Below are 27,045 nucleotides of genomic sequence, written 5' to 3'. Positions count from 1 at the left end.
TTGGAAGAAAGACTCTGACCCACCTGATTAATTTTTAAAAATTTCAATTATTTGGATAAAAAGGAGTCTATGGGAGATGGCCAATGCATAATTTGGAGCTTTCTGGGTAACAGGCTCCCCAAAAAAGTATCCCATAGCTGTAGTGATAGGTAAACATAAAGACACAATGTAAGCAACAGAACGGAATACAGAAACCAATGCAAGATAAACTTCATTTGTTTTGTACTAAGAAATTAAATTTTTTGCAGTTGAAACTTCAGTAGGTTTCTAGGTAAAAAATAAACTGGCCAAGTTTCTGCACCAGAAACCGACTATATGGCTTCCAAAATACCTATTTACTGTGTATAATTTAAATTTCATAGGGTTCCAGACTTTCTGTTTTGTTACACAATGTATAGGTGTGTTTGATACAAAACTGATGTGCATACACTATTACATTTTTAAGTGGAGTAATTAAAACCGAATGTCACCACCATAAAAGTACTGTACCTTATAGAACTCATAACCATCATGTCCCAACAGGAATTAAACCTGTTGAATTACTTTATAATTTGTACAAACCAGTAAATGCTGCATATATTTAACTTTAATTGATTCACTTCCAGTAAGAAAACCAGATTGGGAAATCAGAGTTTACAAAACAATCACCAGTTTTTTTTAATGAGTTAGTGGCCTATAAAATGTTGTTGTTAGGCAGCAGCTTCTCACTCAGAGACGGGAGTTTGGAGCAACAAGATCCTGAAACAGGTACATATAGACCTATATCCCTAACTGTGGACATTACTTATATTTGTAATGCACCTAATTTTGTCAGGTTTGGCCACAGGTGAGTGGCTGGCAGGTAGAAGCCTATGTGTCTATAGACAGGCAAAGATCAGGAACAAGGGCATAGGAGCATGGCAAAGAACAGGAGCTCAGGACCTGGAACCAAGAACAGGAATCAAGGCAGGGGCAAAACAGGCGACAAGCAGAAACAACAAATAAAAGGCTGGATCTGGCTTTGGAGTGTCAATGATCAAGCACTAGGAGTTTCTAGAGCAAGCTTATAAAGACCCTAAATTAATTCATTGGTAACACTGGAGTTTAATGAGGTAGGCAGAGTTGAGAGTGCAGCAGGCAGAGAAAACATAAACACCAAATCAACTGACCCACACCAACTCTGAAAAACCCCCAGTATCTCAGTGGATTAGTGTAGGTATGGTTCAAGCCAAAGTCCAGAATTTGATTCAAAACTGTACCTGATAAATTTAAATGAAATTTCCTATGGAGTCTTAAGATGTTGCACCATGTTAGCCATTGAAACAATGCAGACAAAGTAAAGTTTGGTGATACATTTTATTGGCTAACTTAAAAAGTAACTTAAAAAGTAATTGCAAGTTTTCTGAGCAAACAGGCCCCTTCGTCAGGCCAAAACCTATGGGATCTTGGGAGACTGCTGGGGTCACAATGTTGGTACCCAATTTAATAATGTTACTGAATATTGTTTAAAACCCATATTTAATATTTGGTAGCTTGATATGTTCTTTTAATCATACTTTATCCCTAACACACCATAGCCCCTAAGGAAAAGAACTTGGTTTTCTAAATCCAAAGATGATCAGTATGAAGTCCATTTGTATAGATACTGGCTGAGAACTCCATCAAGAGTGGTCAATTTTAGTATAAAATGCTTGATAAAGGGCGTAGGCCCGAAACATGTTGTGTAACTCAGCTTCCCAATAAAGAACTTTGCAGACAAGTTGCTGCCCTGGATTTGTTCCACAAACTACTGAATGCATTGAACTATTGGGTATTATACACAGAATACCTGTGGAAGAAGCCAACAACGAAATTTGGTGAGCTTGCTCTGAATATTATATTTAAAATGCTTGATACAAGACCAATTGGTCCCAGAATATAAATTCATTTCACTTTTTCATGACTTATTCCTGACTGAAAGAATATGGATCATCTTTCTTTTGCCCTGTCCTTCTCTACAGGTGAAATTCAAGATGGAATTCTGGAACAAGTATTCCTGGACAAACCTGTTGGTGCTGGGTAAGTACCACACATGATATATATCCAATTGTGACAGCAGTGTAAACAATCACTGTGCAATTCTAGCTGTTTATTTAGGTAAAGGGTGTGTTGACTTTCTTTCAAACCCATTCACTAACCCTAAATCACCAAAATGTGTTGAATAGTTTCCCTGATCTCTATCATACTATAGGAAACATGCCTTGTAGAACATTGATGTCGTTGAGCAACGGTCTAGGTTACAAACCTTTTAGGTCTTTAATATTCAACACTTTGTAATGGAAAGATGATTACATTCTTTTTTTGTCTTGTTTTATAGCTCTGATTTTCGTGGCCGTTGATTGGAGTCAGTCTGATGACTCAAGTAAGTTGATTTGAATATGACTTGGTTGTTGAGAAAAAGAGAGAAAGAGAATCGTGTTTCCCAATATGAGAATATTTCTCTTTAAAGGGTAAGCACTGCGTATCTTGACAGCGCTATATAAATAAATGATGATGATGATGATGATCCTGTCATCAGAAAACATGTTTTTTTCAAAACACATCAGTTAATAGTGCTACTCCAGCAGAATTCTGCACTGAAATCCATTTCTCAAAAGAACAAACTGATTTTTTTATGTTCAATTTTGAAATCTGACATGGGGCTAGACATTTTGTCAATTTCCCAGCTGCCCCTGGTCATGTGACTTGTGCCTGCACTTTAGGAGAGAAATGCTTTCTGGCAGGCTGCAGTTTTCCCTTCTCAATGTAACTGAATGTGTCTCAGTGGGACATGGATTTTTACTATTGAGTGCTGTTCTTAGATGTTCCAGGCAGCTGTTATCTTGTGTTAGGGAGCTGTTATCTGGTTACCTTCCCATTGTTCTTTTGTTTGGCTGCTGGGGGAAAAAAGGGAGGGGGTTGATATCACTCCAACTTGCAGTACAGCAGTAAAAAGTGATTGAAGTTTATCAGAGCACAAGTCACATGACTTGGGGCAGCTGGGAAATTGACAATATGTCTAGCCCCATGTCAGATTTCAAAATGAAATATTAAAAAATCTGTTTGCTCTTTTGAGAAATGGATTTCAGTGCAGAATATGGGAAATATACAGTGCATGCCTACCTACCCCACTACCGCGGCATAACTTATCTCTAGGTTGTCAATTGGTTCTCATTTAAACCACATATTGAACATTTTACAACTAGACTAGAGAAGCACTTTCTGCATGCAAAGGTCACATTATCTCCACTGCTACCACTATAATGGGAAGCAAAAGCTATAGCTAAATGGAGTCACCTGTTGCTCAAGAGACTATCAGCTTTACCAATAAATCTTACATGCGGCTCTCAATCATCAGGTATAGGGTGTAGTGGAACTACAGTACTTCTACGGTACTTCTCAGGTACAGTATGATTTAATAAATGGGTGCCAGAGAGTCTTGCACAATAAACAATAAAGTCTTCATTAATTGGGTTTGCTAGGAGGCTTTGAGTTATATATCCAGTAGTATCCAGTCTACTGGGCATTAGTCTTGTGCCTATTGACTCATACAGTTACCACCAGGTCTAGTTGTACAACATTTGTAAGAAGAGACAGTATGGATGCAATAAACATAAAGAGAGGGGCGCGTTCCAATAGCATAAAATCAATGGTTACGTTTTATAAGTTATTAGTACAGTAGTGCATTCAGCTCATTACTATAACAGTCCAATGTAGGGTGGATGCATTGGCAACAATAAGGAAGTCCAGGATTGTATTTGGATGCAAGTTCCTTAATAAAAATGCATCAATATTGCGTCCATCATAAATTGGCCCTGTGCTGAAATAGCAAAAGTAAAGCTTTTGAGTATTAGGGGTTTATTAATCAAAAACCAAATTTTTCTGATTATTTAAATAAAAAAAAAAATCAGACCAAACTGCAATCTACAATTGGACCTTTTATTATTTAAAAAGCTTGATTTAATCGGTTCAGGTAAAAACTTGAGTGAAAACCTGAATCGTACTGTTTTTCCCAGAATTGCTTGATTTTTTTTGGCTTTTTCAAGATAAGCTTGAATTTTTCTTATTTTTGTCCGAAAAGGTCAGATTTTCAGACTAATTCCAGCGCAGACCACAGAAACGTCAAAATAGGATAGGGAACTCTCCCGTTGACTTACAATATATGCTACCTCGGCAGGTCTGAGATGCCGGATTTTTGGATTCTTACTTTTTACTGCATTGAACTTTAATAAATCTCGAAAAATTCGAGTTTTTTTAAAAAAATCCAAAAAATGTGAGTTTTGCAACAAAAGCCAGAATGGAGCATTGTAAATAACCTCCTTAATGTCGTGAGCATGTCCCTAAATTGTCACAATATAATCCTTACCTATCCCATAGTGCAACAGCTGCATAATTCAGTTATTAGTCCTTTAAAACATATCTGACATTTCAATACATCCCATCCCAGCTCACAAAAATACTAGTCCATGGTATAAATGTGTTTTTATCATCATTGATACATCATTAATTGTAACTTTTTCTCTAGTGTGTCCACAGGACATGGTATACGGCTGCAAGCGGATTTGCTACAGTAACTGTGACAATCTAAACAGCACCAGTGAAGGCTGCATTGAGATATGTAAGCTGGGGTGCGACTGCAAAGAAGGCTTCGTCTTCCAATCCAAAAACTCCAACACCTGCGTCCGCCCCTCTTCTTGTGAAGTCTCCTGCCCTGAGAACATGACATTCAAGCCCTGCAACAGGTTTCATCGGGAGACTTGTTTTTATAGAAACCCGGATCAGGTGCCCTCGGAATTCTGCATACCCCGCTGTGTTTGCAATGACGGCTACATCCTCTCCGATGAGCAAGTTCCACGTTGTATCAAAGTCAACCAGTGCCCTTAAATGAATTAAATCATCTGTCCCTTTTAACCGGTCAATTTCCTGGAAATGAATAAAATAAACATTCAGTCAACTGCAAATAGAGATGATTGGCTGCAGTTGCACAGTTATATTATTATATTATTACCTATATTATTAGTCCGCTTAATGGGATTAATATTCAATCTTCTGCATATTAAACTGAGTAAATATTAGAAAACTGTTACTTTTGAATATAGTGACTTCACAATGGAGGAAAGCGTAAATATTAGGATTAACATTTTTTATTTCCTTTTTTATGATTGATAGAAAAGGTAAACATATAAGTCCATATATTACAGAGCTCAACCTAAGTGGTTGCGAACAGGCTCAAATTGGAGGGTAATAAGAGTTGCCAATAGCAGTTTTTGGGAACTGAGTCCCATGTGCTGTGACTGAATCAGATATGAGGGGTCATTTATAACCTCCTATGCAGTCGGCAAAGTTAAAAGAAAAATGGGTGTCGGACTGGCCCATCTGGATACCAGGAAAACTCTTGCTTTTAACTATTTGGCCTATTTCATGGTCATTACCTATTTCTGTATGGCCCCTCACCCCCCCATGCCTACCATTTTTCCTGCTAGTGGCCGTGACCGAATGCTGGGAGGTAAGGGGGTGGTGCCAATAGCAGATATAGAATGGTTTTGCCCACAAGGGCCGAGACCAGTCAGATCCAGGTGCTGTCCAACTTTTGTGTTACTGAGGCTCCATGTGGTGAGGGCCGATAATGAAAGCTATTTTTGACCACTCCCTTTTTTAAAACCACATGCAATTTAAACCACACCTACGCTATCACAAGAAATGTTAAGACAATGCCCACATTAATGGTGGTAGCAATTGTGGCAATTCCATGTACCCCCAAGAACCCGTAGTAGGATGGCAAAGGGGCAATTATTCCATGTATAAATTACCCCCCAGGAACCCATAGCAGGATGGCAAAGGGGCAATTCCATGTACCCCCAGGAACCCATAGTAGGATGGCAAAGGGGTAATTATTCCATGTATAAATTACCCCCCAGGAACCCATAGCAGGATGGCAAAGAGGCAACTACTACATGTATGCATATCTCACACTGCCCATAGCCGGAGAAGAGACCACTCACCCTCACCTAGGACGATTCACGGGGGTGCCTGGTGGAGAGGTGGAATCCCAGTTGGCCACAGATCAGGAGATCAGGAGGATTCTCAGGAGTCTGAAATGCAGCAGTGTGTGACATGCCACCGCCATGCTTCTCCAAAACATAACGGTTGATTCTGGGCTGGGCCAGTGTTGGACTGGGGGGGGGTCTGGGCCCACCGGTGCTGCCTCCCTCCCACCCACTGGCCCCCCTCCCGAGCCGCAAATCCTGCTCACCTGACCGCCACTGTCTCCTCTTCCAGGATCCCTCCCTGCTGCAAGCGCACCAGCAGACACAAAAAAGGCAAAAAAATTGAAAAAAATGTTTGTAAAAAAAATTAAAAAATCTACGAAACTGGATGAGGAAAATTCTGGGGGGGGGGCATAGACCCTGTGCCCCCCCCCCGGTTCTGACGCCTATGGCTGAGAGGTAGGAAGGTGGTGCCAATAGCAGGTATGGCCTTGTGTAACCCATATGGGCCAGGGGCCCACCAGGTTTTCTCCCGTTCTGGTGCTGTCCAACTTTTGTTTTACTGAGGCTGGAATTTTTCTGACCCATGTGGTGGAAGGCCGATAATGAAAGCCATTCTTGACCACTCCATTTTTTAAAACCACATGCAATTTAAATCATACCTACGTTATTACAAGAAATGTTAAGACAATGCCCACATTAATGGTGGTAGCACAACAAAACAACCAAAAGGTTGGTGCTCACTGCAGGGATATCACTCATATGTGAAACAAGTTTATACAACTATATTAAGACATACCCCTTAAATCAATATGAATCTTCCTCCCATATGGATAACACAGCAAATCCTAGCACATGATTAAACATCTTGGGGATACCCTAATTAGCATTTTGAAATTATACCCCCCCAACCAGGTTCACCTACCACAGGCAACTTACTGTATGACACATACAGGGAGACTAGGGCAGGCAGAGTATGGCACAAACAGGGAGCATAGGGCAGGCAGAGTATGACACACACAGGGAGAATAGGGCAGGCAGAGTATGGCACAAACAGGGAGCATAGGACACGCAGAATATGGCACACACAGGGAGAGTATGGCACACACAGGGAGCATAGGACAGGCAGAGTATGGCACACACAGGGAGCATAGGGCAGGCAGAGTATGGCACACACAGGGAACATAGGGCAGGCAGAGTATGGCACACACAGGGAGCATAGGGCAGGCAGAGTATGGCACACACAGGGAACATAGGGCAGGCAGAGTATGGCACACACAGGGAGCATAGGGCAGGCAGAGTATGGCACACACAGGGAGCATAGGGCAGGCAGAGTATGGCACACACAGGGAACATAGGGCAGGCAGAGTATGGCACACACAGGGAACATAGGGCAGGCAGAGTATGGCACACACAGGGAGAAAAGTGCAGACAGAGTATGGCACACACGGGGAGCATAGGGCAGGCAGAATATGGCACACACAGGGAGAGTATGGCACACACAGGGAGCATAGGGCAGGCAACGTATGTCACACACAGGGAATATAGGACAGGCAGAGTATGGCACACACAGGGAGCATAGGGCAGACAGACTAACGCTCACACAGGGAGCATAGGACAGGCAGAGTATGACACACACAGGAAGAATAGGGCAGCAGTGTATGGCTAGGGCCACACTACATGGATCTTGACCTATGGAGAAATGCAGGCTCAGAATCTGCTGTCCCTCTGCTCCTCTTCTGCTGCTCTGCCTGCACCCGGAATCATTACTTCTGCTCAAGTTCAGGCAGTCGTGGTGGATTTTGGAGCCAAATGCAAAATATTGATTAAATGAAATCTACCACACTTTAACACAGTGTCTGTTTAGTTCTGGATCTTCCTCTTTGGATTTTGGTTGTTGACCTAGATGCATTTGTTCCAGGGTACAACAAAGCCCAATAAAGCTGTTCTGCCTTAGAGGGATCTGTACCTCTAGTAAGTCAGGGAGAAGAGACCCCAAGAATGAGGCCAGTGAGTGACAGGTCAGATCATTACATGATACTCTCATGGAGAGTAAAATAGTGAGGATACATAGAACAATCAGCCTGTGCTCCAACAAGGATTTGTAGCAGGGAGTAGCTCACCTCTAGGCTGTGAGTCTGCGTAAAGTGAAGGGAGAACAGTTGTATACGGAATCAGGCTTAAATTTACTCTCCCTGATCTTCCACTGTATGGGATCCGGACCACAATGGGGCATTCTTACCTGGAGGTGCACCTTAGCTAGCCTAACTGAATGTCCTGGCATTATATCAACTGCTATTACCTTACCTTGTGAATTTGCTGATCCATTTCTTTTTTGTTAATAAATTGTTCCTTTTGTTAATTCCAAGAACCTCCTGGAGTTCTTTATGTTTACTTTTATACACAGTAGCATTTGTTATTTGTAGATCAACTACATCTTTCCTTCAGTACTTCCATTTAGTGAAGGCCCTGCCTTACATGTTAGAGTCAAGTGTAACCCTTGCTTTACTGCATTTCTGGACATTAACTTCTTTTTCTCTAAGATTTAATGGAGGGCCACACAAGGTAGGCTGGATGCAGACCATGGGCCACTAGTTGGACAGCCCAGGCTTAGATATTAACTAAATACCACCCCATTATTTAAGGGCATGTAAAGACAAAAAAATAAAATCCCATTTTTACTTTCTTTAATGAAAAAGAAACCTATCTCCGATATACTTTAATTAAAAAATGTGTACCATTTTTATAAGAAACCTGACTGTATGCAGTGAAATTCTCCCTTCATTTACTGCTGTGGATAGGAATTGTCAGACAGTCCCTAACTGCTGTGCAGAGAAACAATCATACTTATGAACAGCAGGGGGAGCCCCTTTACTGTTTAAACCCCAGATGCAGGGAGCCAGATTTAAACAGATAAACTGGAATTCTATTTGGAGGATTATTTTGCTACAGCCACTGGTTCTGCAGAGTTGGAGAAAGTTTGTATTAAACAATCCACATTAGACAACACAGAACTCAGTGCAGTCTGCTTATTCTGATTATTAATCAGTCTTGTTGTATTGGCTTCTGTCAGATATTATTTGACTTGTGATGTTTTGATAATTTATGATGGTCCCTAAGCAGCCCAGACCACACTGAGCATGTGCACAGTCTTAGTCTTGCAAAGATGTTTAACAAAGTTACAAGAACTTGGAAAGCATAAATCCTTTGTTTGATTAGGCTTGTGGTGCAGTAAATTCCAATTTATGTTTAGTATACGAAATACAGCATTTCTAGCCTTTTTCTATTTTAGACTTTACTTGCCCTTTAAGTCATACAGTATCTGCAGTGTCGGACTGGGATACCAAAGGCCAACCAGAAAACCTTAGGCTGAGGGCCCACTTTCCAAACTTTTATACCCCCTCTCCTCACTCAACCTCTTTATTCTCATAGTATCTTTTCTCTACATACTATAGTCTATTCTTCCTATATTAAGTCTCTTTGTTTCCATAAAGAAATATTTAATGACCATGAAATAGGCCAAATAGTTAGAGGCAAGAGGCCCACTGACACCCTGGCCCACCGGGAGTTTTCCCGGTATCCTGGTGGGCCAGTCCGACACTGAGTATCTGTCACTCAAAATAGTGGGCTTGGCCTAAAACCTAAGATGGCATCTCTTGTTATTGTGCAGTAGTTTATAAGCATGCAAAGGAAAAGCAGAGGAATCTTCCCAGCCCTAGTCAGCAGTGTATCAAGTACAGTGCAAAGTTTTTGAAATTAAAGGCAGGATTAGATGATCTCATGTCCCATATATAATATACTTCAAACCAGAAAATTGGATACATCAGGAGCATGGTAAATGTTGCCGGCACCCAATTGGCACAGTTCAGCACTGGTTTTCACTTATTGTAATGCACCATCCTAAACTGCGTCAATGTCCCATGGGTGGACACCCCATATCATACTTTGTCTGCAAGTATTAATGAAAAGTAAATCAATATATTTATCAAGAGGGAGAACATGGTTAATGTTTAATTTAGACCCCCCCTTAACATCTCCTGCCCTAATACTGGTCCTTGATGGCCTTGATGTTCAGTCAGATGTAATATATTAAATTCAGTTCATGGTTGGACAACTCAACAACAATGAACACAGTTAATACACCAGTGACTAAGGTCCTAGCCAGGTAATAACTATAAGTCAGGCTGCAGACAGGTGTTTGGCAAGAAAATGATGGAGGTGGCATGTTCCCTAGGCAAAAGGAATTTGCTTATTGAGGAGCTAAAGTACAGTAGCTTCTGCGGTCAAATGCTTTGAGAGAATATGTTGTAATGATACTTCTAGGATTGCTTGACTTCATACAGAAGGTAAGATCTTTTGCTGAATCTGATCTGCAATTAAATCCATGGTTTCATTTCATTTGTTTTTCCTTTTCAGATATTTCAGAGACATTTAGAGAGCTTAGCACAGTTTTAGACCAGGACACTCCTTATATTCCAATATGGTACCTATGCATTGGAGGAAAGCTGATTTCAATTTTAAAAAATGGTATTACCATCTCAACTATAGACCCGTTAGCTTCACATCTGGGGTAGGCAAGTTATTGGCATTAAAAGTAGGAACCAGCAGGGCTTTGTGAAGGACAGATCAGATCAAATAAATGTAATCTTTATTTAGGATGAGACAAGTAGGAAATTGAACAGAGCTGGTCCAGTAAGATGTTATTTATGTGGATTAATTATTTGATACAGTTCCCCATAAATGACTGCTTTATAAACTAATGTCTTTTATGCTTGGTAATGTTGTTTCTATATGGATAGAGAACTGGCTAAAGGATTGTGTATGAAGGTGGGTGTTTATGGTTTAGTCTATGCTTGGAGTAGGATCCATAGTGGGATCTGACATGGTTCTGTATTGGGTCCACTTTTAATTTATGTGTTTGTTTATGTTTATGTGTTCATTCTTAATGTATTAAGAAGGACATTGTTTGTAACATATTAGTGTTGCAAATATGCAGCCCAATTAATTCCACCCACAATGTGGCCACCCTGCTTGAGGATCTGAACAAACTGACAGTCAGGGTGGCTAAGTGGCAGATAAGATTCAATGTTGATAAATGTAAGGGATACAAAATATGTATGATTTAATCATACCCTCAATGGGACTAAGTTAGGTAAATACTTGAATACCTTGAAGCACCTGGGGGAGCTTATGGATAGTAGGTTTGGCAGGAAGGGCCAACAAGGTATTGCCCTGTATGAAAAGGGTCATATATTTGTGGGAGAAGGAGATCATTCTTCCCCTTAACAAAGCAATGGTAAGGCTCAATCTGGAATCTGCCATGTACTTATGGACTCAGTGTTCATACAAATATTAATCAAATATAGAAAGTCAAAAGTAGAGGAAACTGAAGAATGGAAAGTCTTAGTAATGAAGAAAGGCTGGTCAAGTTGGGGTTGTTTACCTTGGTGAAGAAGGGGAAGATAAAATATTTTCACCAGTAGGTCCTTCCAGCAGCCAGAGGAGGCCTGGAAGAAAGGAGGTTCAATCTTAAGATGTAAAAAGGGTTTGTTACAGTGAAGTTGTGGAATTCTCTCCTTAAATCAGCCGTACTGGCTGATACATTAGATAGCTTTAAGAAGGGTGGGATTTTATCAAGTAAGAAAATTCAGGGTTATTGAAATGAATTCTAGTATAAGCTGATCCATGGACTCTTCTGTTTGCCATCTTGAAGTCAAGAAGAATGTCTTTGTCCCTTTTAAAGCAGATCGAGAAAGAGTCTTCAGATGGGGTTTTTTCTTCCTTTGGCTCAACTATCTGTTAGGTTTATCAATCTCACCTACTGTGTCACTGTGACATATTTTAAAAATGCTGTGATGTTGTTTCCTTGGCCTTGCTAAAATGTCTTAATCCAGGTCAAAATCTGTAAATTATAGGTTTCACATTGGACCAAAGAGCTCAGATCACTGGGATGTGAAAACATTTTTAATTACCCTCTTTCTTTCTCTTTCTCTTTGCTCTTTCTTTTCAGAGGTCCCCCACCGCACTCATAAACCATGTTGTGGAATTACTTCCTTGTCGCTAGTAAGTGAAAAAGAATGTTAAGATCTGTGAATAAGTAAATAAAATGAAACTCTTTTATGGTAATCACATCTTCAATCTGCCAACGAAATGTATTTTTCATACAAAGGTATGGAAAGTATTCTTCAGAATGTGCGGGGGCCTCCGTTTTTCTCAGTTGCATGTGAAGCACCGTGACTAACAGAATCGTTTCAATAACAACAGCGACTGTAGTGTTTATATATACTATCTTCGTTACCATCAAATAACAAAAAAACACAGTTTTCTCTTTGTTTCCATTTAGAAACATTGGCCTTTAAATAAAATTTGTTCTCTTTTTTTCTAAGACCTGATGAGTACTATTAAGTACAATCAGGGTCAGGGCACACAGGCAGATTCGGGGAGATTAGTCGCCCGGAGACAAATCTCCTCTTCTTCAGGGCGACGAATCTCCCTGATGTGCCTCTCCTCCCTTCCCGCTGGCTAAAATGTAAATCACCGGTGGGATGGCACTCAGCGTGATTCGTTTTTCAAAGTCGCCCGAAGTCTCTTCGTGAAGCAACTGTGAGGTTAGCCGGCGGGAAGGCAGAGGAGGCAGTTCGGGGAGATTAGTCACCTCAAAGAAGAGGAGATTTTGCAGCGGGCGACTAATCTCCCGTAATATGCCTATGTGCCCTGACCCTTATCTTTAAATTTTTTGCGTATCGGCACCCAGACGTTTGACTTTTAGAGCAGAAACACACGCGAATATTCGAGGATATTTAGTCACCCGACAACAAATCGCCTTTTCTTCACGGAAACTTCAAACAACTTCAGAAAACAAAGTTCTCAGAGTGCCATCCTGCCGGCGATTTAGATTCTAGCAGGCGGGAAGGCAGTTCGGGGAGATTAGTCGCCTGAAGAAGAGGCGATTTGTCACCAGGCTAAATCTCCCCAAATCTTCACCTGTGTCTCTGCCCTTAGTTCAGAGTGCTCCTTTCAGGTCTCTCTCTCTATATATATATATCAAAGTCAATGTTCCCACAGTCAATGGCAAACGAATGGTCGAGATGCACGGTCAGTTAAGCATGCATGTGTTTGGTAAGGACCAGCAATCTCTTGTATTCGATTTAAAACAACAACAAAAAAGACTCTTTATTACACATACTACTTGTGTTCAACATTTCAGTCCAAATCAGGACCTTTATCAAGGTTAACTTGTGCAAACCTTAAATACCCATAACCAATGTGAAAATGAAGTCAAATGATTATTGAATTTTTATGCCTCATTGATATATACTGTATCAAGTTGAACTGTTTTTTTACGCTAATTATATAGGGAAAACATAGATAAAAGAACCCAAGTGCTGAGCAGCTGGGAGATGTTTTTACAGACATTTTAATTGCAAAAATTAAAGTTTTATATAAGCTTCAGACAATCAATTAAAAAGTCTGTGCCATTTATGAAATAGTTAAGTTTATCTTCACTATCCCTCTCTCAGCATCTGTTTCACTCATTCTGTTGTTGGGGTTGGGTATTTTTTGACAGTTAGATTCACTATATCTTATAGGGGGGCTCCTTTTGCCTAGAAGATGTATTAGAGCTCACTCTATTAAACTCACCAGACATCATGTCTCTCTACATGCAGGATTTGTGCCAAAGGCAGTTATTTTGTTAGATTTTTTTATACTGGAATCGGTTGAGTGAGCTCTAATACATCTGCTAGGCAAAACAAACCCCCCCCCCCCTATAAGATATATTGGATCTAACTGTCAATAAATATCTGACACCCAACTCCTGAATGAAGACAGAATGAAGAGAAACAGATGCTGAGAAAGGAATAGTGATGATAAACTTGATTATTTCAGAAACAATTCAGAATATGTAATTAATTGTATTTAGAAAGTTTCTTATTTTAGTATGATGAAGCGTATATTATTTTATATATATATATAATTTTGATTTTCGCCCCTTTACGTCTAGCTTTCATACCAGCATACAAAATTGATTCCAATGACAAAAATGATTTCAGTGCCAAAAAAGTCATTTGTGTCTTGTTTTAATGACTATAGACTACAGATTTCCTAACAGGCCCCAGTATGTTTCTATTGGAAATAACAATTCTGAAATCCTTAGTCTGAGTACAGGCTCTCCTCAGGGCTGTGTGCTCAGTCCTCTGCTATTTACTCTGTTATCTTATGATTGTGTGGCCTAGTACAACTGAATCATATTATACAATTTGCAGATGATGCTACAGTAGTGGGCATTATCAGTAACAATGCTGATGTAAAGAAAGCTCAGGACGCCCACCACTTCCTTTCCACCTGACGCTCGTCTGCTTCTGATGTCATTGGCGTGAAATTTGAATATTCGAATATTTTCAATTACTGATTGCCCAACGTAGATCTATTTCTAGTAGTTCCTTGGTGCATTTCAAGTCTGTTCTGTGTATTTCTGACCTAGTCTGTTCTTGACCTTCACTAGTTTGCTGCCTGTCTTGACCATTCACTTTGATCACAATTTTGTACTATGCTACTGCTGGTTTTGACCCCTGCCTGTGACCTTGACTATGTTGCTGACTCCTGATTTTGTATTGCTCTGCTTGTTTGATATTGACATGGCCTGTCCCTAGACGTTCCTTGTTCTCTGTTCTTCGTGCACATGTTTGGTTCCCGTGTCTGCCCAGAACTCTCTCCTCGGTCCTCTCACTATAAGATCTGGTTTGATAAAGGGTCCAGTTGGGCCCGAAACGTTGCCCTATTGTGTATATGTATGGGCTAATAAAACACTGAAGATTTTTTCAATACTACCGGTGTGCTACTGGATTTCTTCCATTGGATGTGAAACTTGACCCAGCTTGCAGGCAAAGGTCCTCCAGTTTAGCACCTGGACCTACACAGGTGAATATAAGAGGGTAGAGCACTCCTAAATACTTGCTGTTGACTATAAGATCTGGTGGCATCCGAGTAACGGAGGGCTTTTTGCGTTTCCTTACGTTAAAGATGATTCCTTATATAGGAAGGAAGTTGAGAAATTGGTCAAGTGGTGTCTGGATAACAACTTAATTCTAAATGTCAAAAAGACCAAAGGAGTAGGAAGGCTTTTTAATCCATTGTAACAAGTTTATAGTTTGTAACAAGTTTATAGTTTGTATTGACAATAAAGTATCCTTGTATCCTTAAGGCTGTGGTAATGGTGACAGGTTGTGGAGAGTAGGTGTTGAAACAACTGATTTGATTATTTAAGGCTCCAAAAATAGTTTTGAAAAAAAGTTACTTTTGAGATTCCCTTCAATAATAAATAAAATTTGACACCAGTTCTACACTAGGCTTCCTAGGACCCACCAGAGAGTCTGATATCCATGGTCCACTCTTGCATTGGGGGCTTTGACAATTGGCGGGGAAGTTTCCTTCTGAAGGTCAGTCAGAGATTTCACGTACAGAGAATAGTCATTGGTAGAACAATGACTGAATGACCAATTAACCAATATATTTTTTTTTTTAAATCCAAAGCTGTTTCATGAAGTAATGGGGTCCTTAACCAAGGGTTGGACCTGCAAAGGGTGCCCTGGCCAAAGCATGGAATTTCATGGTGGCTTAAACTTAAAAAGCTTGACAAACTTTGGTATAGATGTTATATAGGCTTAAGGTGAACTCATTGAACTTGTCCTACACTGATGCACACTATGGCCTGGGTCCACCAGGAGATCCTCTGATATTCTTGCAGGCCAGTTTGACCCTGGAACAAAAACACAAGTCTGCATGGTAGCCACCACCAATGAAAAAACAGGAACTTCTAGGTCCATCTGCCTGTGTTTACTAAATATGCACAATCCTACAATGTTTATGTTCATTTTGATGTGGGTTTATAAATTCTGTTTTCTAGTTATCCCGAACATAATTTGTGTGAGAGCAGAGGGTAAGTACTGAGTTCAATTTAATTACTGAGTTAAATTTAGTTCAAGGAATTACAAGTCATAACCCTAGAGACTCAAGACTTTCTTACATTAAGGGGCCGATTCACAAAGGGTAGAATATCGAGGGTTAATTAACCCTCGATATTCGAATGGGAATTAAAATCCTTCGACTTCGAATATCGAAGTCGAAGGATTTTAGCGCAAATAGTGCGATCGAACGATCGAAGGATTATTCCTTCGACCGAACGATAAAATCCTTTGAATCGAACGATTCGAAGGATTTTAATCCAACGATCGAAGGAATATCCTTCAATCTAAAAAAGTTAGTCAAGTCTATGGGGACCTTCCCCATAGGCTAAATTGAGTTCGGTAGCTTTTAGATGTTGAACTAGGGGGTCGAAGTTTTTTCTTAAAGAGACAGTACTTCGACTATCGAATGGTCGAATGGTGGAACGATTTTTAGTTCGAATAGTTCGATTCGAAGTCGTAGTCGTAGTCGAAGGTCGTAGTAGCCCATTCGATGGTCAAAGTAGCCTAAAAAACACTTCGAAATTCGAAGTTTTTTTACTTTGAATCCTTCACTCGAAGTTAGTGAATCGGCCCCTAAGGCATTATTAATGCACTGTAGGAATATGTTATACAGTGCTCCTCCAGGCCTTGTGTTGATAAAGTAAAATCTAATTATTAAATTCTGTGTGTCCAACAATTATGTTTGGACAAATATTTTCAGACATGAATTTGCCTAATAGATTGTAATGATTTTTTTCAATAATACAGAGACCAGCTGCCCACCTGATGCTGAATGGTTCAACTGTGTAGAATGTGACTCTTATTGTGCCTCTCTGAATCTGATCTGCACTGAGGGGTGCCGAGGTGGATGTAAGTGTAAAGAAGATGGATATGTCTTATATGAAGGTGTCTGTATCCCGGCCAATAAATGTCCTGAAGAAGGTATGCTAACTCGCTGGCACTATATAAACAAATGATGATGGTATGGTGTTCACTCAACATAAACTCTGTGCACTCCTCTTTTCTTTCTATGTTTTCAACACTTTCCACATTTCCATTTCTCCTTTGTTTCATTCCCATCTGAGTTCCCATTCCTACCGTCTCTCATTCTGTGTATCATGGTCTGCTATTCCACCTCCTCCTGTGGGTGATTGAGATCTCCTGCCTCCTCCGGACACCCCATTTGATCAGCATATAATACTGTACTTACATAAAAATATTAGTAAAATATTAGTAAAATTAAATTAGAACCGCCATGATTATTTAATATCATGGTTAGGGAATAGTGATGGGCGAATTTGCGCCGTTTTGCTTCGCCAGAAAATTCTCGAATTTCGCGCTAAATTCGTGAAACAGCGAAAAATTCGCGAAACGGCGCCGGCGTCTCGTTTTTGATGCCAGCGCCCATTTTTGACGCTGGCGCCCGTTTTTTTCGACGCGGCAACATTTTTTTGGACGCGGGCGAATTTTTGCTGGCGAATTTTCGGGGTCGTTTCGCAAATTTATTCGCTGGCGGCGAATTGCGCGAATTCACCGCAAATTCGTGCCTGGCGAATAAATTCGCCCATCACTTTTAGGGAATTAAAAAAGAACAAGGGCTTAGAACAGCCATTGATGGTGATGTCAACTAAAGGCCAGCAAGTCAAATATCTTTGAAAAAGAGACAACAAAAGAGGTAAGAATTATATCAGTATTACAGCAAACAGTGAACATTTAAGGGCAGAAAAAAAAAGCTGACGGCCACGTTTACACACTAATGTACTGTGTCATTGCCTAAGCTGGAAACAGCTTAGCATATTTAGGCAGCAGTCGGATTTTTTTAAAAAACCGTGCCGCATTTCCGCGCGGTAAAACCACACGTGTGTCTGGGGAAAATAACAGCCTGTTTGATGTTCAAGAGTGTTTTGCTCAAAAACTCAAATGACTTAAGCAATTCCAGTTTGTTTTTTTGTTGAAAACTCAGGTTTTTGGCATTCGAGTTTTTTTCTTAAAGGGATACTGTCATGGGAAAAAATATTTTTTTCAAAATGCATCAGTTAATAGTGCTGCTCCAGCAGAATTCTGCACTGAAATCCATTTCTCAAAAGAGCAAATAGATTTTTGCACATTCAATTTTGAAATCTGACATGGGGCTAGACATATTGTCAATTTCCCAGCTGCCCCAAGTCATGTGACTTGTGCTCTGATAAACTTCAATAACTCTTTACTGCTGTACTGCAAGTTGGAGGGATATTACCCCTTCCTTTCCCCCCCAGCAGCCAAACAACAGAACAATGGGAAGGTAACCAGTTAGCAGCTCCCTAACACAAGATAACAGCTGCCTGGTAGATCTAAAACAGCACTCAATAGTAAAAACCCATGTCCCACTGAGACACATTCAGTTACATTGAGAAGGAAAAACAGCAGCCTGCCAGAAAGCATTTCTCTCCTAAAGTGCAGGCACAAGTCACATGAGCAGGGGCAGCTGGGAAATTGACAATATGTCTAGCCCCATGTCAGATTTCAAAATTGAATATAAAAAAATCTGTTTTTTCCCATGACAGTATCCCTTTAAATAAGATACTGTACCATTCAAATTTTGAGTTCATTCAAAGGTTCAAAAAAATGTAACACTTGACTTTTGATAAATAACCCCTCAAACGACAGTGGAGAGGTGCCACTGCAATGACAGAAACAGAGCCCTTGGTATGTACAAGCTCCACTCTTACTTTTTTTGTCAGACTCCCAGTATTCACACATTGTGTGAATGTCTATCATATATACTGTGTCCTCCAGGGCTTAATTTGAGGAGTTAAGCCTAATTATTTTGTGTCTATAAAAATTAAAATTCTACAAATATATTTCATTTTTTGAAACAAATGATTTGCATTTAGATGGCAGATTAGACTTACATCCTTTTCAATAATCCAGGAATCCTTTGCCCACCTGATGCCAAATGGAAAGACTGTGTGGAATGTGAGTCTGATTGCTCCACTCTGAATCAGGCCTGTTCTGATAAATGCCGAGGTGGATGTAAGTGTGAAGAAGAAGGATATGTCTTACATAAACGCGTCTGTATCCCGGCCAATAAATGTCCTACACAAGGTAAGGGACCAACTGAATTCAAGCTGCGTTTACTTGTTCTCCATCATTTACCTCTCCACATGTCCAAGTCTCTTTCGACCTACCTTAACTCTTCTTTACATCTCGATCACCATCTCGTCTTTGTTCCACCTTCCCTTATCCAGATTCCCAGCACTCTCTTCTATTATTTGCTTTTCTGTTCTTTCATCCTCACCCATCACTTCCTTCTCTGTGTTGCCTAGTTTATCTATTGTGCCACTCCTTTTATTTTTAACATTGCTCTTCTGTGTGTTCCTCAGTCTTCTATTCCATCTCCACCTGTGGGTTAGTAAGAACTGTTGCCTCCCCCAGTACCTCATTTAAAAAAGCACATATTTTAGTACAGGTATAGGATCCCTTATCTGGAAACCTGAGGGCAAATTCACTAAGATTCGTAGTTGCGCCAGGCGTAACTTCGCCGCACTTCGCCACACTTCGCCAGGCGTAGTTGCGCCAGCGCTCCTCTAATTCACTAAAATCCAAAGTTGCGCTCAGGGGTAGCGTAAGATTGCGAAATTGCGCTAGCGTTGATTCGCTAAGTGAAGCGAAGTTACGCTAGCGATGGTTAATTTGCATACGGCACCAAATTCAAATTTCAATGGAGGAATACGTATCAGCACTACAAATGCCTGGGAAACCTTCAAAACATCAAATAAAATTTTTATTTTGCCCTACACATGTGCCCACTGTATAGTTAAGGTGCCATGAATTAGGAAATGTAGGGGGGAAGGAGGGGAGCCCCAAAAAAAATTTTCAATCTTTTTCAGCCTATCACCCATAATATAGAAAAAACGCCAGCGTTTTTTGGGACTTAGAAAATTCTTTTGAAGAAATCCCTATCTACTCTATTGCGCTTCGCCTGGTCTGAGGTGGCGAAGGAAGTCTAGCGTAAAAGGTAGCGTTCAGTACAATGCGCGCGTTAGTGAATTTGCATAGTTACGTCCGTTGCGCAAATTCGCCAGGCGTAAGGGTACGAAGTTATGCTAGCGAAGTTACGCCAGCGTCCGTTAATTTGCGAAGTAACGAAAATGGCCAACGCTAGCGAATTGACGCTAGCGTTAGGTGCTTTGGCCCCTGATATCCAGAAAGCTCCGAATTACGGAATGGCTGTCTCCCATAGACTCCATTTATCCAAATAATCCAAATTTTTAAAAATTATTTTCTTTTTCTCTGTAAAATTAAAACAATAGCTTGTACTTGATCCCAACTAAGATATAATTAATCCTTATTGGAAGCAAAACCAGCCTATTGGGTTTATTTAATGTTTAAATGAATTTCTAGTAGACATAAGGCATGAAGACCCAAATTACAGAAAGATCCGTTATCCGTAAAACCCCAGGTCCCGAGCATTCTGGATAACAGGTCCCATACCTGTACGTAAATAATGAAAAATATGAGCAAATGAAATCAAGAATAATCCATGAATATATAACACAATGACTTAACTGTACAATTTTAAGAGACTAAAATGTTCTCCTCATTTATTCCAATCTTATTTTTTTCTAAAATAATTTACTTGTCCCTCACTATATATATATATATAAAAAACATGGGAAAGTTGTGCAATGAGGGTGTGACCACAAAATACATATAGTCAAACACAAGAGTCCTCTGCAACCCATTATCAATATATTTAAGACATAGACATTTTGTGACTTGAGCTAATAAAAAATGCCTTACCCTTTAAACAAAACAGGGATTGTTTGTCCATATATTGCAATATATTTAAGCTGAACAACTACGTCAAAGTCATCCCATATCTGGCCAGTCCTACGCTCAACTTTCATCTGATTCATTAAGAATTCTATTGCTTCATTATACATTGGAGACCTGGCTAAAAAGCAATATTGCTTTAAAGGTGAACAAAAGCCCTGTTAAAAACCCCCATCCCCTTCCATCCATTGCCCCGCTTTCCTGCTTTCTCCCTCCATAGTACTTTACTTGAAAAGTGTCTCTGGCATTAACGTTGGCTGTAGAGTAGGGATGGGCGAATTTATGCGCCAGGCGCGAATTCGCGGCGTATTCGCGGCAAATTTGCGCTATTCGCATCCAGCGAATAAATTCGCGAAATGCCCGCGAAAATTAGTCGAAAAAACGAGACGCGGGCGCCGTTTGCGCAAATTCGCCCATCACTACTGTAGAGTAGCACAACGGAGCACTTGGGCGCCATCTTCAGTCTCTTCGGATCCTCTTCTTTTCCTTTGGCAATGAGTTTTTCGGCGCATGGTCAGTAGGCACAAATACCAGACTGGCCCCAACTGCGCATGTGTGAAAAAACTCCATGTCATTGCTTGCTTTCGTGAGGAATTCCAAAAATACTGAAATACGTCCACGAGCTCCGCTGTTCTACTCTGCATAAATATGCCAATGTTAATGCCAGGGACACTTTTTCAAGTAAGGTACTATGGAGGGAGAAAGCAGGGAAAGAGGGCGATGGAGGGAAGGGGAAGGGGATGGAGATTTTTGATTCTGCTTTAAAGGAACAATTTAGTGTAAAAATAAAAACTGGGTAAATAGATAGGCTGTGCAAAAGAAATAAGGTTTCTAATATAGTTAGTGTAATGTAATGTAATGTATAAAGGCTGGAGTGACTGGATGTGTAAAATAATAGCCAGAACACTACTTCCTGCTTTTCAGCTCTCTAACTCTGAGTTAGTCAGTGACTATAAGGGGGGGCCACATGGGACATAACTGTTCAGTGAGTTTGTAATTGATCCTCAGCATTCAGCTCAGATTCAAAAGCAACAGTTATGACCCATGTGCCCCCCCCTCAAGTCTTTGATTGGTTACTGCCTGGTAACCAATCAGTGGAAAGCAAGAGAGCTGCAAAGCAGGAAGTAGTGTTCTGGCTATTATGTTACACATCCAGTCACTCCAGCCTTTATACATTACATTTTTGGCTAACTAACTATATTACAAACATTTTTTATTTTGCACAGCCTATTTACCCAGTTTTTATTTTCACACTGAACAATTCCTTTAAGAATATAGGCCTGATATAGCCACCAGCAACATCCATGATGTTTAACTTAACTAGCTACCAAATATTTATACCTTGATCATGTGTAATGATCCCGTTTAATGCATTCTGGGAGCTGCAGTCCAGCAACATTAGTGTAGCCTTAAAGCAACATGGAAATCCTCATTGCTTTCCTTGAAAAAGGGGAAATCATACTCAGAGAGAAGGAGTTTTGATTACTCTATAATGTTTCTTCTCCATATATTAAATATGCTTAGTTACCATTTTTATATCTATATTGATGCTTGCTCCGGCTTACTGGCATAAATGACAATGTTTTTTTCCATTTCAGTGCCAACTTAATTCTCTTTAAACTGCCCTTTTAATTTGTATTTTTTCCCCCCACAGCGCTCTCTTGTCCTCCAAGACAGATGCAGTCCACTTGCAATGGCTGTTGGTCATTTTGCCCCATCTTGCTTCAGAAATGTAAACCTGTTTGCGAAAAAGCTTGTGCATGTGAACAGAAAGGTTATGTGCTACATGAAAACGACTGCATTCCACTCCATGAATGTCCAATCATTCCCAAAAAAGGTCATTTTCTTTTTTTTGTACGCTTTGCAAAGTGGAATGCAGCCAATGAGTTTAATTCTAAGCAAAGATGTCAAGAGTGTTGCTATAACTGCAAAATTGTTTTTTAAAACATTGACATTATTGATATGGAGGCAAATGTTTCAAGTTCAGTCATAAAATGATATTTCCAAAATCCAAAGTTGAGTCCAAAACTTTTCTTTATACATACCCATAAGCTAATGTCCAAAAGTAGGCCTCAAATAGTTGCACATTATGATATGCTGCAAATCAAATGGATACAGTAATATCTTTAGGTCAGGATAGGGGGGATGCAGGAGAAGTGCATCATTTTTAGGTCTGCTGTCGTCCTCTTCAGGGATCTCAAGGGAAAGAGATATGGCATGAGTCATTTAGAGGTTATCCACTGATATCCTCATGGGAGTTTCTCAAAGGAAATATATGTTGTCCGTCACTTCCGTTTTAGTCACTGGCCTTTTCATAGGAGGTATTGACAATCTGGGTTTTGTGTCTGGACAAACTAACTGTCGTTTAAAGGAGAAGGAAAGGTTAAAACTAAGTAAGCCTTATCGGAAAGGTCCATCTAAATATACCAGTAAACCCCCAAAGTAATGTTGCTCTGAGTCCCCTGTCAAAAGAAATACTGCATTTCTTTCCTTCTATTGTGTACTCATGGGCTTCTGTATCAGACTTCCTGCCTTCATCTTAAACCTCATTGCCCTGGGCAAGAGCATGCTCAGTTTGCTCCTCTCCCCCCACCCCTCCCTTCTCTACTGTAATATGAGCCCAGAGCAGGGAGAGACTCAGGCAGGAAGTGATGTCACACCACATCAGTACTGCAGCTCCTATTCTAAACAAACAGAGAGTTTCTAGAGCTTTTTACTTAGGTATAGTAAATCATTCTACAGAATAAATATAGCATTCTAGCTTGTACTATTGTGGCTAATCTATTGGCAATAAAATGCCTCCGTAGCTTTCCTTCATTGCAATGTTGTCCATCAAAAAGGCCTTCCACCTGTTTGGTTTTTCTTAGGGGTGTTTGTGTCACAACTGGATGTTTGAGTTTCATAAGGCTTAAAGGAAGGAAGGCTACTGAAGCAGTTTATTATAGCCACAATAGTGCAAGCTTTAAGACTATATTTATTCTGTAGAATGCTTTTCCGTACCTGAGTAAACAGCTCTAGAAGCTCTCTCTGTTTGTTTAGGATAGCAGCTGCAATGTTAGCTTAGTGTGACATCACTTCCTGCCTGAGTCTCTCCCTGCTCACTCATAGCTCTGGGCTCAGATTACAGCAGGGAGGCAAGGAGAGGAACAAACTGATCATGCTCAAGCCCTAGCCCTGGAGGTTTAAGATGAAAACAGGAAGTCTGATACAGAAGCCCATGTGCACACAATAGGACAGAAATGGGATTTTTTTTTTGATCAAGTGGACTCAGAGCAGCATTACTTTGAGGGTTTACTGGTGTATTTATATAGGTCTTTCTGATCAAGCTTAGTTATTTTTAGCCTTTCCTTCTTCTTTAACAATAATAATCTGGCCAAAAATCACCTCGGATGTCAACTGTCATAACCCCACCCCCAAATGCCACTGCTCTGCCCATGATACCATCATCTTACCCACTTGTTTGGTTTTTTGGAACCCTATGTGCCGCACAAGTTGATGATATTGCTCCTTGTACAGACAGCTTACAATCTCATGCCTCATTCCTTTTTTCAGGTTTCCCATGTCCTCATGACACAGAGTGGAGAAACTGCTCAGACTGCAGTGCTTTCTGCCCAACTCTAGGAAGGGAATGTGACAATATCTGCAGAAAGGGCTGCGTCTGTAAGAAAAGGGACTATGTTTTACACGAAATGAAATGCATCAAAAGGAAAGAGTGTCCAGTCATGAATGTGTATGGTGAGTGAACCACTGGTATGGTGCAAAATGCAATAACCTTCACCTTATACAATGTACAATCAAGTCTCATTGCCTTGAGAATATGGGGGATGCAGCATATTGAAAGGAGATATTTACTGATGACTACAAAATTGTTTAGGGATACTTTTCCAATACTAAAGTAATTATGCTTTGGGGAAGAGTTCTACTCAATAGTGCATAGAAAAAAATGTCACAACCCAAGAATGAGGACCTGCCAGGGGCCCATAGACACAAATAGTAAGACTTACCTGTGATGCTTGTGGACTTGAGAGTTTGGCAGTTCATTGGACTGAGAATGTTGGAGGTTCTTCATGTCTGGTAATATTGCATTTTATATGGTAGCATTTTATGGATCTCAGATTTTTATCCCGTTTCTAAACACAAGATTAGGATTAGTAATACTTTGACAAACATTTCCTTGTTGGACTTGCCTTTTTACTCAACCTCAAATTTGCAGTAATGACAAAATATTTGTATTGCATTTCAAAGATCTGAATACTAAACTCAAATGGTGATGATGTCTTCTTCTACCATTGGCAGACAGGGGAAGGAACCAATGCATGGGCTTGAGGCTATCACACACTGGCATAACGAATGATTTTAGCAACTTTACTTTCAAATGTACTCTTATGTATTTGTAATTGTATATTTTAAAAATGTTTTTTTTTTTTTATTCCTTGTCTACTTAACAGTTGATTTTTGTCCTATGCACACGGAGTGGAAAATCTCCACTAAAAATAACGACTACTGCTTTCCTAAACATGACTGCAATAAGAAATATTGTAGTGGTGGATGTGTATGTAAAGACAAAGCGTTGGTCTACTATAAAGGAAAATGCATACATCGAAGGGACTGCCCCAAACTTTCCAATCAAGTAAGTGCAACTTCAGTATCTGATTTAGGGACCCTAGAATGGAGTAGCACATAGGACATCCAGATCAAGATGACTTTCTGGTTTCTATTTTAGGGCTAGAAGAAATGGATAAGATGCCTCCAAGCAGTAACATGCACAAATGAACTAAAGAACTGTTCTTTGGAATATATTCAACTGCTACTAAGGTCTTCAAAGATGGATCTTGGCAATAAGCAGCTACAGTTGCTCTTCTTCCCCTGCAAATAATTCTTCTTCATTTTCTTAGAGAATCTTGTGCATAAGTAGGGATGGGCGAATTTAACCCATTTCGCTTCACCAAAAATTTGCCGCCTGCGAAATGTCTCCGACGCCCATTATGGGCGTCAAAAATGTTTTGACACGCGTCTTTTTTTGACGCACAAATGCCATACAAGTCTATGGGAGTCATTTCCATGGAAAAACAAGGCGAAAAAATTCGCCAATCCCTATGCATAAGATATGTCACAGAACATTTATTGACTTTGTTTCTTGCTTGGATAAATATTTTTTATCTTAAATTTTCTTGAGCATAAGCCCCCAAGAACCTTTTGCTAGAGTTCAGGTTAGATTGGTTTTTCTCAGAGAAGAGAAAGATTTTCATTCAAACAAACAATGATGTGCCTCTTGGTTTGAATATATGTTGGTAGGTTTGAGTGCCTGAATATTTTAATTGAATTTATGTTGGCAAGCCAGCTCTAGCAAAAAGAGTATTTTTTTTATGGAGAATAAATAAAGCTTAAAGCTGGACCTCTGATAAAGGTGGACTTTTCAATGTGTTAACATCAGCTCTAGAGAATAAAAATAAATTGACCCATAGGCTAATGACTAAGTAAGAATCTGGTATACTCTGTAGAACCAACTAAAAAATTTCTACTGTGATTTCTCTCATTATTCAATAAATTCATGTTATTAAGCTTAATGGGTTCATTACTGAAGTTGCCTTTCTGTGTTGTTGCACGGGGTGGGGTAGTGCTTGGGGAAGTTGTGAGGTTACAGTTGCAAATTTGCACAAGGGACCATGGGACCACTGGGAGTTTTCAATTTGTGAGAATATAATAGCAGCATTCTTCAGAGAGTGTCTCCAATGGCACCACACAATGGGGCGTATTTAATAAAGGGTGAAAGTGAAAATTTGAAGTAATTTCACAAAAAATTATGAATCCCATCAATATCACGAATTTACAAAAAGGAGAATACAAAAAGTTTTGGAGAATTAACTTCGCTGTAGTGAAAATTCAATGGAATAAATTCACAACTCTTCTCCAAGTGAAATTTCTCCAAAAGAACAAATTCTCAAAAGAACAAATTTTTGTCAAGAGAAATTTCTCCAGGTTCAGGCTGGTGATCTACCATGTTAAAGGTAGAGCAGTCACTTTTGAATCTCTTTATCTACATCGCCCCCTCCAAGCTAATTCTCAATAATTAAATTTTTTATGGCAAAAATTCTCTAGAGAATTTTCCCCACTACAATTGTATGGAGAAAATATACTGGCAAATTTTCACTGAGAATTTACTCCAGGAGAATTTTTTTTAGTAACTATGAGATGTGAATTAAGGTGAACTTTGATGTGCCCAATGTCTCTGCAGGAAATGGCCTGCTGAAGGGGACCTGATCCAAACAGAAGATTTGTAATAAGAAGACTAGGAGCTATAT

The 27,045-nt window shown here is 39.9% G+C and overlaps 2 protein-coding genes across 2 annotated transcripts; both read left to right on the top strand.

Moving 5' to 3' along the window:
* The first annotated feature begins 698 nt into the window (after positions 1-698).
* Positions 699-4,962, top strand: LOC108696922 (serine protease inhibitor swm-1). The gene is made up of 4 exons (XM_018226630.2): positions 699-747; positions 1,980-2,037; positions 2,336-2,380; positions 4,523-4,962. The coding sequence occupies exons 2-4, from the start codon at positions 1,992-1,994 to the stop codon at positions 4,879-4,881; spliced, it is 450 nt and encodes a 149-aa protein (XP_018082119.1). The 5' UTR covers positions 699-747; positions 1,980-1,991; the 3' UTR covers positions 4,882-4,962.
* Positions 4,963-10,252: 5,290 nt separating this feature from the next.
* On the top strand, positions 10,253-26,232 carry LOC121395787 (zonadhesin-like). Its single transcript, XM_041570071.1, has 9 exons — positions 10,253-10,330; positions 11,995-12,047; positions 15,889-15,921; positions 16,697-16,870; positions 18,839-19,012; positions 22,398-22,580; positions 24,296-24,478; positions 25,192-25,373; positions 25,467-26,232. The coding sequence occupies exons 2-9, from the start codon at positions 12,020-12,022 to the stop codon at positions 25,470-25,472; spliced, it is 963 nt and encodes a 320-aa protein (XP_041426005.1). The 5' UTR covers positions 10,253-10,330; positions 11,995-12,019; the 3' UTR covers positions 25,473-26,232.
* Positions 26,233-27,045: the final 813 nt, after the last annotated feature.

This window comes from Xenopus laevis, chromosome 7L (genome assembly GCF_017654675.1).
Source record: "Xenopus laevis strain J_2021 chromosome 7L, Xenopus_laevis_v10.1, whole genome shotgun sequence".
Taxonomy (NCBI): domain Eukaryota; kingdom Metazoa; phylum Chordata; class Amphibia; order Anura; family Pipidae; genus Xenopus; species Xenopus laevis.
The sequence above is the reverse complement of the archived record's forward strand: the minus strand, read 5'-3'. Positions and strand labels throughout refer to the sequence as shown.